This window comes from Aphelocoma coerulescens, chromosome 14 (genome assembly GCF_041296385.1).
Source record: "Aphelocoma coerulescens isolate FSJ_1873_10779 chromosome 14, UR_Acoe_1.0, whole genome shotgun sequence".
NCBI lineage: Eukaryota > Metazoa > Chordata > Aves > Passeriformes > Corvidae > Aphelocoma > Aphelocoma coerulescens.
Genome location: NC_091028.1, coordinates 2,593,081 through 2,607,531, shown reverse-complemented (window position 1 = coordinate 2,607,531; position 14,451 = coordinate 2,593,081). Strand labels below are relative to the sequence as shown.

Here is a 14,451-nt window from a genome sequence, read left to right as displayed (position 1 = left end):
TGTTGTTCCTCCTCCTCAGATTTATCTCTGTCCCTGCCCTTAGCAGAGGGGTTGCAATGAGATGAGCTTTAAGATCACTCCCAACCCAAACCATTCCATGATTCCATGATAAGCAGTCCTGCTTCATCCATGCACTGATTTTGCTGAACACAAGGCCAGGTGAGAAGGTGAGAGGAGGTGAGAAACTGCAGAATCACCATGAATCCACAGTAATGATTTATTTGGGCTAATGCCAGTAACAAAGCTCTTTTGTCAGTGCAAAAGTTGAAAGATTTCACACCCCTAAATTTGGGGCTAGACCATTCAGGTTTGTTTTGTAAATTGATTACTGTGTTTGTGGAGATTTAAAAGCTCATTTTATTTAGCACTGGATTAGTCAGTGAGGAGGAGTAAAGGATTAAAAAGCTCCCAGCTGAGTTTCCCTCTGCCAGCCTGCTTTGACAAGGACAGCACAGTGCCCAGAGCTCTGCTTTAGAGGTATAAAGGTTGTGGATCCTTGGATTTGCTCCTCCCTGGCTGCTGGCAGGTACCACCCCCTTCCAGTTAGCCCTTATTAAGATGCAGACACTCACTTGCTCCTCAGAAATCCACGTGGGCCTTGCTCTCTCCTTCCTGACAATGCACCAGGCAAGGCAGAATTCCTCTGTATTTGGTCATTTCCCATATTTGCTGTGCTGATGCCAATAAAATGAGGATGGGCTCGATGATGTGCTTTGTCTCGAGCAGAGCTCAGGGTGGATCTGTGCTGGAACTGAAGTTGTAAATATTCCCCTAAGAGATGGGATGATGTTGCAGTTGTGGCAGCAGGGACATGGGCATTTCTCACCAGCCCAGGCTCCTGCTGCCTGGGCAAACTGTTGCCAGTGCCCAGAGAGAGGGAGAGGGACTTGTTACACAGTGACAGGACAAGGGGCTTAACCTGTCAGAGGGCAGGGATAGATGGGATATTGGGGAGAAATTCCTCCCTGGGAGGGTGGGCAGGCCCTGGCACAGGGTGCCCAGAGCAGCTGTGGCTGCCCCTGGATCCCTGGCAGTGTCCAAAGCCAGGCTGGAGCAACCTGGGCTAGTGGAAGGTGTCCCTGCCCATGGCAGGGAGTGGGATGAGATGATCTTTATGATCCTTCCCACCCAAAGCATTCCATGATTCCAAACTGAGTGCCAGCCTGCTCCGGGGGAACCTGCCTGACCTCCCAAGGCACTGTTGGTAAAAGCAAATCAGCACAAGCCATAATAACCCTGTTGTCTGGGCAACTCTGCTCTTAGTTCTTATTCAGAAATATTCATTATTAAAATTAAGAATAAAAAATGTATCAACATCATCTATCAAATACAACAGTCCTTTGGAAGATTACTTGAAATCTGCCTTGATAGCAGCATTTTTTCTTTGAATTTGAACAGGGTTTTCTTTTCTTCCTTTTTTTATGAACACAGACAGAAAAACTTGACTGTTTTGACATTTGAAACTAAAAGCCCCTGTAATTTGGCAGCTATGTCTCAGTGAAAATATCTAATATCTATATATAAACATGTATATTCAAAGAACAAGCCCCAGTGGTTGACAGAGTAGTACACTTGCAAATTTGTTTTGTAAGTCCTTTGTTTTGGCAGTGATAGATGTTCAGATCTGGAACACTTGTCATAGTTTCCAGAATTCCTCTGACCATTTATAATGTACATAAATAATTGAATTGAATAATAATCAGAGGGAAAGTTTAGAAAATCTGCAATTCTTGTAGCTGAGGTGCTGGGAAAGACTGGCAAAGGAAATTTTAAAAGCTGCATTAGGGTTACATTAGAGTTCTTGTCTAAAATGTAAAAGCAGATTTCAGGTGCTGTCTCCTTTTTCTCAACCCAGTTCAGTCAAACTCTGTCCTCAGCTCCACTCTGAGAGTCGGGGTTGGGGAGAGCACTTTGAACACAGTGCAGGTAAACGTGGGAGACTGAGAATTCACTTCAGCTAAAGAAGGGGCTGAGATCCAGTGGATTTTCAAGACATGCAGGTGCCAATTCTCTGGGAAATCAGTGGGTTCTTTCTAAGAATTCTGCCTGTCAAGTCCATGTCTTTAGGTGTCTGAATACTTGGGCAATCTGGCCCACCTCTTAGTTTTAAAAATAATTCAGGGAAGAACTGGATTTTTTTAAATGCTATGTTTTGGTTTTGTTTTGGTGATTTGTTTTGGGTTTTTTTCCCCTTTTCTGCACCACCCAAACTTTCAATGAAATTTAAGACTGGCATGAGTTGATCTCTTCTGAAATTGGGCTCCTTAACCACATTTTAACCTTTGGATCTGGTTCAGAACTGATGTAAGCACCTAGAGTTCTGTGAAAGCCAGCAGAGAGGTGGTGTGATCCTTGCTGTAGGGCCAGGATGAATTAGTAGCTTAAGAAGAACAACACAGGGTTTGTTTCAGTATTTGAGCAGTGTTAGGGAGACAGAAGGAATGCTTCCAGTATGAAAAGCAGTTAAATGGAGGATGTAAAATGAAATGGGTTTGATCTGTCTCTTCATTCATCTTGCTTATTATGCTAAGTAACTTAGTGCTGATGTTGTTTTCCTACCACTTTCCCATTAGGTGGGATCCAGAAAATGGAGGTAACTTTTGCCAGAGTCAGAACTGAGTTTTATGTCAGGAGCAGCACAAGCAGGTTATTCTAAGGATATCACAGGATGGTTTGGGTGGGAAGGGACCTTAAATCCCATCCAGTCCCACCCCCTGCCATGGGCAGGGACACCTTCCACTAGCCCAGGCTGCTCCAAGCCCCATCCAGCCTGACCTTGGACACTGCCAGGGATCCAGGGGCAGCCACAGCTGCTCTGGGCACCCTGTGCCAGGGCCTGCCCACCCTCCCAGGGAACAATTCCTTCCCAATATCCCATCCATCCTTGCCCTCTGGCACTGGGAACCCTTTGGGGAAGATAAAGCAGCATCTGCAGGTGAGAGCAAGGCAGGCAGGGCAGTCCCCACCAGCAAGGAGGGCAGTCCCACGGTCCCCAAGGAGCAGCAGAGCAGCCCCAGTGAGGGTGGCCAGTAGGCAAATGTGTGGGAATGAGGAAGGTCCAAGATCAAGGGCAGAAAGCCAAGGCAGGAACAGGACCCAGGGTCAGCCCAGTGATCACCCACCCAGGGGGTCTGGAGTGATGAAACAGAGCTGAGCTGCAGCCACCAAGTCAGAGCAGTCAGTGCAGGCTCAGTGCAGGTGAGGGAGGTGAGGCCAGGCTGAGGCAGAGCTCTCTGCAGCTTGTCCAGGACCAAGGGAAATGTCTCTGCTGAAAAAGCAGCTTCACAGAGCTCCTTTCCCAGCAGCCCCGTGTGAAGTGACACACCTGAGCTCGTGTCAGACCTGGCCTTGAACACTGCAGCCAAAGCCCTGGCATGGCCCTGACACTTCCCATCCAGCCCTGGAATTCATTTAACACACAACTAGAATTTAGCTTGGATTCATCTCTTTTATTATTGGGACAAAGTAGGTGCTTTCAGCAGGTCTTCAGCTTGATTCTCCATTTATTGCTTTATCATGATATGGCAGAACAAGATAATGTTGTTGGAGAGCTATTAGGAGCCACCTTGTAACCAGCCCCTTATAAACACTGTTTTATCTCCCTTACACAGCCAGGGTGGTTGGGAAATGAATGTGTTGACTCATACTGAGGCATCTCATTTTTCTTGGCATTCACAATCACTTGGGCTAACCTCGTATTAGTAATTATATTACCATGATCCTCATCTCATTGCAGCTTAGCCTTACAGCTGCCTTACAAAACAAAAACATCCAGGCACAACAGAGTCATTCTACCTTAACAAATAGATGATGTGGGTACTTTCCTTTCCATCTTGTAAACACAGGCTCCATCACCTTTTTGTCAAAATCAGCAGGTTTTTCCTGTTAACACACTCTTGACTCAGCTCACTGGTGTCAGGCAGAATTCTCAGCCACAAGATTTTCTACTTGCATTGCCACAAAATTACCAATATATTATGGTCAAATCCTTCCTCGCCCTTTGATGGCCTTGTTCTCTCTTTGATCTGATACTTCTTCAGGGGAGAATCCCTGACAAAATCCATGTTTACCATCCAGAGGGGTGCTGGAGTGCTGTACATTCTGCTGCTGGGACAATTACCCTGCATCAGCACGGTCTGCCTGAAAGTAGGGATTGATTTCCAAAACTTGTACAAGTATTTTTAGTTCAGTTACTGACCCCAGAAGTTATTTTTAAGTAGGAGGTGCCTTGATCTGCAAATTGTCAGTGAAATGCTTTTGATTCTTTACCTGTCTTCCTTAAATAGGTGCCTGTGATTGCTGTTGCTGTTCCATGGGTGTTTTGATCTTTTTAAGGCAATAGTGCTGACATCAACATTGGAAATTGCCCTTTTCTTCCATCTTTGGGTTGTTCAAGGACGTTGTGGATCCTGGGATCCCAACCCAGCACTTCACCAGCTGGACCAGGAGCACTTGGGCACCTCCTCAGCTCCACTGGAGCTGCTCACATGGCTGCACTGAGGTGATGGCCTCAGCACTATTTAAAAATACACCACTTTTATTGCTGGGTGGAAAATGCATAAAGGAAAAGGACTGTAAGAAAGTCAGATTAATGTCTCCACTTAAGGAATGGACAAAGGCCTGACCAACCATCATGAAGGAATAGGTTTTGTGCCACTTCCTTGCAGAAATGCCAATTTATCCCCCAAAATGTGGTGCAATACCTTTATTTGGAGAAGCTGAGGAAACCTATAAAATCTTTTTATGATTATAACGATTTTGTGACACAGTAGTTGAATTTTTCTATATCTGTGTTACTCCAAAGGTGATCCTGGTAGTACAAATCACCTGTGACCAAATGTTTTCACTGACACTGGACCAAAGCAACTGCATCTGTGTGAATGTAATTACAACAGCATTTAGCCCTTACTGTTATTTTAATATAGCTTAAAACCCCCCCCCAGTAGTTGTAAAAATCACTGAATATTTCCTACACTATTTTTTTTTTTTTGACACCAGAGCCGAGTTTGGGTTGTGCTTGGCTCCAGGTGCTCTCCCTGTTGGGCTGATGCCAAGGTTGTGGCCAGCAGTGCTGTGCCCAACAGCCACCAGATGGCCCCTGAATTCCTCCTTTTTTTTTCCTGCCAGGCATTTAATGAGTTCCTGAAACAAGATTAAAATCTCTTGTACTTAATGAACCCGCTGCCTCGACTCAAGAAGGGCTTAAAAATAAACTAAGGCAATTAGAGATGGAATTAAACTTAGCACACGGAGACAGAAGGCCAAGATTCCTGTTAGTGCCACCAGTCCAGCACACAGCATTCAGAATGGATGGAAGATCCTAAGGAAGTGTTTTTCTAGCATGGGTGGCTGGCAGCTGGCACAGAGCCTGTGTTTCTGGCCTCCTCTTCATCTTCCCACATGGTGCCAGGGAAAGCAAACGGGGTGATTTGCTGGCACAGCACTTTGGTGGAGCTGCTGCTTCCTGCTGTCCCTGGCTGCAGGCACAAATCCCAGGGGCTGAGGCTCTGCATGGCACGGATCTCACCTAAGGATTTGCCTTAATAGGCAAGCAGAGGGTCTGGGCTTACGTGTCTGTGTTAACAAACAACTCCCTCCACACAGGAGGAGTTTGCTCTCCAAGTTCCCGGAGTCAGGAGTGTTATGAAAGTGCCCAGGCACTCTTGGGGCAGGTTGTACTTCCCATCCTGATGGCTCCTCTCCCCAACTCTGCTCACACTACCAGAGCAGGTCCAAGAGCCACATAGTAAAGCTGCTTTCATAACCTTTGGCTGCTTTAAGAGGCTTTCCAGCCAAATTGCTGTAGAAAAGCTCAGAACCAGGAAATTCACCTGTGCTGAATGCAACAAATCACCAAAAAGCCACGGAGAACCTTCCATGTAAACCTGGAGAGCCACTCTGATGGTTCCCAGGGGCTCCCACTTTTGTGCTTTTTCCAGCTGTGGAAGGAATTGAAGAACCAGGGTTTTTAAAGCAATGAGTTCTTGCAGTGCTGTTTCTCTGGCTGGAGTTTGAAAAGGCCTCAGGATAATGTGAGATATTTAATCCTTTATATTCCTCGGCATATCTTGGAAGTGATTAAAATGAGTTCAGGCTTATTCCTCAATATACTCCTGCCTCAGTTTGACAGATGGGAACATTGGTTGCTGTTGCTTAAGGGAAAGGTTAATACGAGGAAAAGGAACAGAGTTTCCAGGATTCCATGCATGAACTTGCTGCCAGTAGAGGTCCTGAATCCTCCTCCATTCACATTAGCAGGATGTTCCCATTAAACTTGAAGACAATAATGTAAAATGCCCATGAGCCAAATTCTATTTCTCATCCCAGAGAGGGCAGGAGGACACAAAACCATCTCTGAGCTTTTTGTCTCCTCGGGTCCTGCCTGCTCCATGCCAGGCCCTGTGCTGGCAGCAGGAAGAGCTGCCCTGGGTTTGCAGTGGCTGTGAACAAGTGCCAGTCACATTTAATTACACAGACAAACACTTTCTGCCGTGATTGTCTCTCTTGGAATCAAAATAGAATTCCCAACTCCTGGCCTCACCTCAGGGCTGTGATCACTGATGCTATTTGTAGATGAAAGGAGGCTGAACCTGCCCCTCTGTTTTTCCAAGGGGATGTACAGGCTTGTCTGTTAAAGGAACTGCAGGATTGAAACTGCACTCTTGGTTTTCTTTCTGCCTTCTTGTTCAGCACTGACTTAGGCTGGGCTTGTGTTCCAAATCCTAGCACACAGGGGGATAAGCTTGGTCACAACTTGTAAATACATTATTCTACAAATACTCATTATGGGGCATTATTCTCAGTGGTAGGGAATGGAATTCAGGGCTTTATCTGAGCTTATGGAGTGGAAGAATCGTGCAGTTATTTTTATTTTGCAAACACAGAGCTCTGCCCAGCTCTCTGCCAAGCACCTGGAGTTCCCACCAGCTTCAGGGAACACTGTAAGCAGTTAGCACTTCTCAGGATCACAAAGCCCCAAATTCACAGGTCTGAAGGGTTGTCTGGAGGGTGTTTTGTAGCTGGAGAGAAGAGCACAGGGCCTGTGACAAACTAGACACAATCCATTTTAACTGGAAGCTGACAGTCTGTAAAACAAGCCACTTTAGCTCTGCTAAAACTTCCTGATAAAGCACCTGAGCAGTTTCCTCCCTCAGACCCTTTATTTTCCTTTATTTCTTTGTGGATTTCCATAGAGTGTCAGGGGAAATACATGGAAGAGATAAATGGACGGGGAAAAAAAAGAGGCTTTTCCTAAGTTGATGAATGTATGGTGAATCATGGAACCAATCCCAAACGGTTTGGGTTGGAAGATATCTCATTCCAACCCCCTGCCATGGGCAGGGAACAGATAATCTCCTGGAGTATCCAAGTAGAGCCATTTCTGTAGGATTTAAACCCAGCTTGGAGCATGCACCAAATGCCAGCCTGGATTTCAGATGGCTGAGGACCAATTCCGTGCTCTGTCCCAGCATTTCCAAGTGCCCACGTGCAGTTCCCTTCCCTTCTGAGGGCCTGGAAGTCCTGACACGTTTTATTTGTGAGGCAGATTGGAATCCTTTGAAGAACAAGTTGTGGAAGATGCAGGTAAGATCAGGCTGAGGGGGCTGAGAGGCCACAACACTTTGAGGAGCAGGAAAGGGAACAGAGGTTAATTTTGAAAGTTTGTTGATAATCTTACACTCTTCCTCTTCCGAGCTCTTTACAGACTTTTGATAATTAATCCAGCTAGACAGGGACCAGGATAAGGAAATATTATCCTCACTTTACAGTTCCACAGAGAAATACTTCATTCCAGAGCCAGGACTGAGGCACCAGTTCTTGAGTCCCAGTCTTGTGCTCATATGAAATGTGTAAGTAATTAAACTTCCTTTACTCATTTCAGCTGCTTCTCATTAACCAGGAGTATAAACTCATTAGAGGAGGAACTTTTTGTTACATGTGCTCAGAACACCAGCACAATGAGGCTGGGAATCCTTCTGAGCCTCTCCAAGTGTTACTGGAGTGTAAACACCAATCATGGAAAAGGCACTTCTCATTTTTAATGATTGTGTCTCAGAAAGCAAACAAACTCCAATAAGACTCAGTGTAACTTTGATTTAAATTATAATGCACTTCTCAGGTCAGTGGTTACCTGAGCTGAGCTTTTAACAGAAAATTTTCCCACTTCTAAAAAATAAAGAAGAAATTATATGTAAAAAAAAAAGTTATTTGTTACCAGTTATTTTGATGGGTTTTTTTAACTTGATGAATTTGGACCAAAAATATTTTGATCCTGTGTGATCCACAGCATCTCTCTGCTAACATATCCTATGCACCAGATCCTTGCCTCCCATGGAAGAGGGTTTATCCACATCTTTCACAGATGGGCCATTAACTCCAGTGAAGCAGCTGAGAATTCCCTTAGTGCAGTTAAGAGGTTTTATTCTTCATACCCAAGACGAAGAATGATTGTCCAGAGCAAGAAAACTTTCAGCAAAGACATTTTCTTTATTATTATATTTTTAACTTAAACTCCCATGATGTGGAGTGCCCTAAATGAATTGAAAACTGTGGAGATCAGAGCAAATACTGCTCCATTACACAGCTCTCTGAATCCCTGCAATCTCCCTTTGGCAGTTATCTGCTTTGGAAGATCATAATTCCTCCATTTGAGCAATCTGAGGCTCAGTCCACATCAGAAATTTCAATACCATCTTGCTCCCATCGTGTTTTTCAGATCCATAACCTCAGCATGATCCTCAGAAAGGCAGTGGTGCTACAGAGTGACTCCAGTACAGAAATGCACTTACAGAAAGACCATTCAGACTATTAAGCATCAATTGTACTCTCCTTTTTGTCATTAAAAGTTAACTTCCTAATTCCAGAGTGTTCTGCCAGTTGCATGCAGGAACTGCAGATCCTCTCCTTGTTCTCACCAGTTGCTCCCACTTTGCAGTGATAAAGCAGTTCTTTGAATGGTTTCAGGGTTTATTCCACGCTTTAATGTGGAGTTTCAAATCATCTAACAGATGGCATTGTCATTATTTTTCCTTCCCTACAGAATGAAAATGAACAAACACTTGACATTTCCAATATGTCTTCATCTAATGCAAGAATTTTTAGAAGCTGTGGAATAGTGATAATCTGCTTTGCATTAGATGGCCAGAATTGTTAAATGTATCCTAAAAATCCTACATTTACCATGTGACTGTGTGGAAAATAGGGACATAACCACACAATCATCATGGTTATGTGTTGTACCACGAGCTCTGTCCACAGCAGAGTGGGAACATGGAATACCAGAGCAGCTGTGGAATGAGAGGGGAAGGTTCATTAGAGAAATTAGCTCGAGCTGCTCCAGCACTTAGAAATCAGCTCACATTTACAAACCCACAGCAGATGCATCGTTTGGCAAAAGAGTTCTGCAGTCAGTAATTTGCCATTCATCAGGGATTGCCTCTTAAATCTGGGATCCAAGCTAGGGTGCAGATGACATAGAAGGATAAATTTAGACAGGGCTGAAAACAATTATTTTGATTAAACCTCCAGCCAATGAGAGAGAAAGTCTTCCTATGCCTCCCCTTCCCCCTCGCTCACCCCTCTGTGCTAAAGGAGGAGACTGGGTGAGTTCAGCTTCTCTTCCTTTTCCATGCAGTGGATGTTTGGATGGAGCTTTTGCTGCTGCAGAGTTTCTTCAATGGAGTAGGGAGGGTATTTGGGTGGAACACACTGCCTTGCTTCCATGTTAGCATTGGAAAAGGTGCTGGGAGGGAAATATTGATGGTTTTTTTACCTGGAAAGGAGAGGCTGTATCTATTAAAGTAAAAAATTGGTTTTGCCTTGGCCTCTCCTGCCACTGGGGCAACTCCTCAGAGTGGATGAGTTGATTCTGCTGGGAAATCTTTGTGAAGTTGTTGCCTGGTTCCTAAACTTCTTCTTGGTCATTCCAGCCTCTCACAGCTTTGACAGTAATGTTTTTCAGTCTTTGAAACTCTTTGTCCAATCTAACATGGAGGTGTAGGAAGAGTAATGCCAACTACATTTTTAAAAAACATCAACAAAAGCATCATTTAAGCACTCTGAGCTATTTTATCAGAAATAAAATGATGTTAATTGTGGCTGACAAGCTTGTGCCCAACGACCTTTGGCTTGCTGTCATTATAAACAGCTCTGGTTTAAAATAATAATAATAATATGGAGGTAAATTGCCACTTTTTAAAATGAGTTTTTTATGAATAGTAGCTGTCTTTGGGATTGTCATGGAATCACAGAGTGGTTTGGGTGGGAAGGGGATTTAAAGCCCATCCCATCCCACCCTGTGCCATGGGCAGGGACACCTTCCACTATTTTAGGCTGCTCCAAGCCCTGTCCAGCCTGGCCTTGGACACTGCCAGGGATCCAGGGGCAGCCACAGCTGCTCTGGGCACCCTGTGCCAGGGCCTGCCCACCCTCCCAGGGAACAATTCCTTCCCAATATCCCATCTATCCCTGCCCTCAGTCTAAGGCCATTGTGCCTCTGTGCAAGTTCAGCACCACTGGCACTGAAGGCTGGATTATGTGGCTGTCCTGAAGCTGTCTTGCAATTCCTTTTTCCCCGTTTCACTGTGGTGTGGATTTGGGCAGAGGTCACTCCTTGGCTGCTCACTGTGGCTGCTGCTCCTCTTTGCACTGCTGTTATGTGAGAGTGGAGAAGAAAGGCCAGAGCTGGGGATGGAGGGTGGTTGGAAAACTGAGCTGAAGGGCTGGAACTTGCAATGACATAAACTGTAATTGCAAAATAAAATAGCAAGAATTTGGGAAGAGGAAATTTTATCTTATTTACTCTGGTAATTGTTGGCACTTGACTACAATCAGCTGCAAGCCTATCTCTGAGTGACAGCACAATTCCAGCCAGAGCAACCAAAAATAGCCCAGCATTTGAGTAATTTTAGGCTTTTTATAACTTAAAACTGTCACAAATAAAAGCCAGCGTAATGTGGGCAGATTGAACTCTCCTCATCTGCAGACTGGGGTAAACTGGGCAGTGCTGTGGGAAGCCATACCCAGAAAGCACCAGTTGTATCTTCCTTCAGCCATTCTTGCCCAGAATTAAATTGGATTAGCTCCTGTTTTGTTCATTTGCCTTAATATTTCAGAAGTTATTCGAGTTCTACACCTAAATTCTTGTTGGGGTGAGGAGGTTGGCAGAGGGAAGGTCCAACCTTCATCAAAGCTTCACTCAGAAAGAACCTTAATAAATAAACTTCTGATCTGATTTTGGTCAGAAAACCCACGGAGCCCTCCCCTGCTGCTGGGCTGAGGAAGTTTGGAATAGTTGGAGATTTCCTGCTGAAACATCAGTTATAGATACTGTTTGTATCATTAGCTCCTAAATTACCTCCTCTCATTGATCCCCACACCCTTGAGGGAGGAAGGAAAGATTTTTTTCTCCAACACAGGATATAGGAGAAGGTCACTTTTTCCTCATGGTCCTAGAGTTTCCCCTAAGTCCTCTTCCTCAGGGGATTGCAGTGGTGGGGGAAAAGCCCTGAGGAATTCTGTTGGCACCCCAGGACTGCAGTAACATTAATTAACCCAAATCTGCAGCATCACACACCTCTGCATGGCTGTTTTGCTTTTATTACTAATTGCAGTTTTTATTTGGTTCCAAAACACTGGGTGACACAGTAGAGCTGCTTGTTGGATTTTATTCGTTTTATGCCTTATTAAACCATTTTAAGAAGTTGTCTGTTTCGAGGACTGGCACAAAAGTCAAGCTACATTAACTTGTCAAGTGGATTAGTCATGAAACACCTTTGTGGACATTTTAATTCAGAATTAAAGTAGCTGTAATTGCATTTAGCTTACTTTGCTTTCAGAGTAAATCCAGGTAAATCAAATTAAGGTTCGTTCAGTGTAGAGGTGTGGGCAGAAATCGTCATTATGGGCTACATGGAGCAACTGAGAACATGAGGCCAGGTTGGATGGGGCTTGGAGCAACCTGGTCCAGAGGAAGTTGTCCCTGCCTGTGGGATGTGGTAGAAGAAGATGAGTTTTAAGGCCCCTTCCAACCCAAACCCTTCCATGATTCTGTGATCATAACTGTTGAGGAGCAGTACTGGAGAATCTTTGGGATTTTAGGGACTTGCTTGTTAATTTACCAAAGAATTGTCAGGGACAGCAAATTGAATATAGATGGGATGAACAAGCCAGGCAGTAATTACAGCTGCAGCTGTGGAAGGACAAAAAACTGTTCAAAGTTCAAGCTTGAAGTTGTGTCTTGAACAGTTCTCTTAAAGGAGAGGGAATTTGCATCCTAAATAACCAACTATCAATGCTGAAGTAAAGAAAGGAGGCGAGTTCCCTTAACTGTGACATCATCTCTGAAATAAGGGATGTTAGGTAAAGCAGAAAATAATGAGTTTTCACACTATCAGGCTCATTTGAGGGCTTTTCAGTGATTAAAAAAAACCCCCAAACACTGAGTCTTGAATACAGAATAAATTCAATCACGCTTTTCCAGCTGTGACTGTGTAACCTTCCATTCACCAGGCAGTGTGGGACTAAATGAGGACCCAGGTGACAGCTGTCCAAGAAAACCTGCAGTGCTCAGGCAGGTGTCACTGATAGAACAACCTGGCTTTTATGGCTCATTCTCTCTCTTTGATAAATGCTCTCTGGGTGTTAAATGCCCCTTCTGTGATGGCAATGAATGTAATTAATTCCTGATGATGAGTACACTTCCAGTAATCCAAGTGACTTCCATTTTCATACTATCTTTTTTTTTTTTTGACAGGAAGCTTCTTTTTTGCCAGCTATTGACACGTTGCCTGGATCCCACTGTGTGAAAAAGGAGGTGCTGCTGATGACCATTTGGCTGGCAAGTTGTGGCCAAGTGGCCACAGATCAATGTGAGGGGCAGGTGCCCAACAAGGTGCTGGGAGCAGCCAACATCTACCAGGCCCTCGTGACGTGGCTCCTGTCCCTGGTGAGTGCAGTGACCTGGCACAAAAGGCTCTGGCTGATGAGAGCTGTGTGTTGACCTCCAGTGAATACATAATTGCTCTTGAAATCTGCTTTTTTTCCCCCTCAACAGCTACAAAACGGTGGCTGAACAAAGTGGAAATGATGTTCTGTTTCACCTCAGAGTCAGTAAATAAAAGTTTCGCCAGAGTCAGTGGAGCTGGGTTGTGTCTGTAGTTTATGAAGAAGTGAAAAATTGTTGAACCAGATTTTCAGTTGTCACAAGTGACTGCTGGGTGTTAGGCTTTGTCCTTGGCAATGGACACAGGTTCCTGGTTTTTACCACTTGTTCTAGAGAAGGATAGACCCTTTCTGATAGTCAAGAGTGCTGTGAACAAGTGAGGGGCTGCCTTATCTTAATTGTCCTTTGGTTCACATGATTTTCTCCTCTAAAGAAACCACCCCATCCTCTTGCCTTCCCATCCATATTACCCTTTATTCCCTAGGGAAAACAGTGGATTTGTCCTCCCCAATGTATATTTTTCCTTCCCACCCTGCTCATTGGCCTTATTCTTTTCCCTGGGAAAGGCTCTGGGATACCAATACTGATCCATGCAGTCCAGGTAGATTTCACTCTGAGCAGCCAGCCTGCACCAGGCTTTTAAATCACTTAAACGCCACTTAAACACAATTAATTGTTAATGATGTTCGTGCTTCCATTAAAACATTGCTAACATTCTTTAGTGTTAGTTCAGTGCTAATGAAAATTGCCACTGGAACAGCCCTGGATCCTGAATTTTCCATTCAGACTCGTTAGCTTGTGACCAGCTGCAGTGTGATCTCTCTTCCCTCATGTTATTCCCATGAAAAAACCCCCCTAAGCTCTGAGTTGTAGCAGTTCTCTCTGAGCCTGAAAAGGAACCTCAGCTTCCAGGGCTGTGTCACTCTGCTGGGTGTAGGGTCAGATGTTCAGATGGACTTTGTGCCCGAGAAAAACTGGGGTAAAATCCACCCATTTATTCTACACAGGCTCTGAAATGGCTGCTGGATAGCAATGAAGAAGTTTGCATTTCTTTCATTGAAAGAATTGGAAGTGTTGAGGCATTTTTAGACCAAATTCTCATCTGGTAATCCATGCAATTCCATTGACTGGCTTGTGTAAATCAGCATATCCTCACTGATCTCGTTGGAGATGTGCTGGGTGCTGCCAGTTGGGAGCAGTGATCCTCTGGATGCTGCAGAATTCCCCATGGGAATCCAGTGTTCAAAGCAGTGGAGGACTTGGTGCTGGTGTCTGGAGTTCTCCAGCTGAGCCATGCAACAGTTTCAAAATCCAGCCTGGCCCTGTGTTAAAAACATGTTTATAAAGGCCTTTATTTGGGGCTGTAAATGCAGTAAATGGAGCTGATAATGCATCTAGAGACTGGTGATGGTATAAACCAGGAGAACAAGGCTTGGAGTTTCTGTATCCACCAGAACCCTGGGAGGGAATCACAGTCCTGTAGCTCGGACTTGCCTTTCTCTCCATCC

The 14,451-nt window shown here is 44.6% G+C and overlaps 1 protein-coding gene across 1 annotated transcript in view; it reads left to right on the top strand.

Moving 5' to 3' along the window:
* Positions 1 to 14,451, top strand: part of DNAAF8 (dynein axonemal assembly factor 8) — a gene marked incomplete at its 5' end in the record, with an annotated part of 84,515 nt that overhangs the window by 10,583 nt on the left and 59,481 nt on the right. Inside the window, one exon of the mRNA XM_069030254.1 lies at positions 12,755 to 12,946. Within this exon, the coding sequence (XP_068886355.1) occupies positions 12,755 to 12,946 (192 nt within the window). The remainder of the gene's footprint in view (positions 1 to 12,754; positions 12,947 to 14,451) is intronic.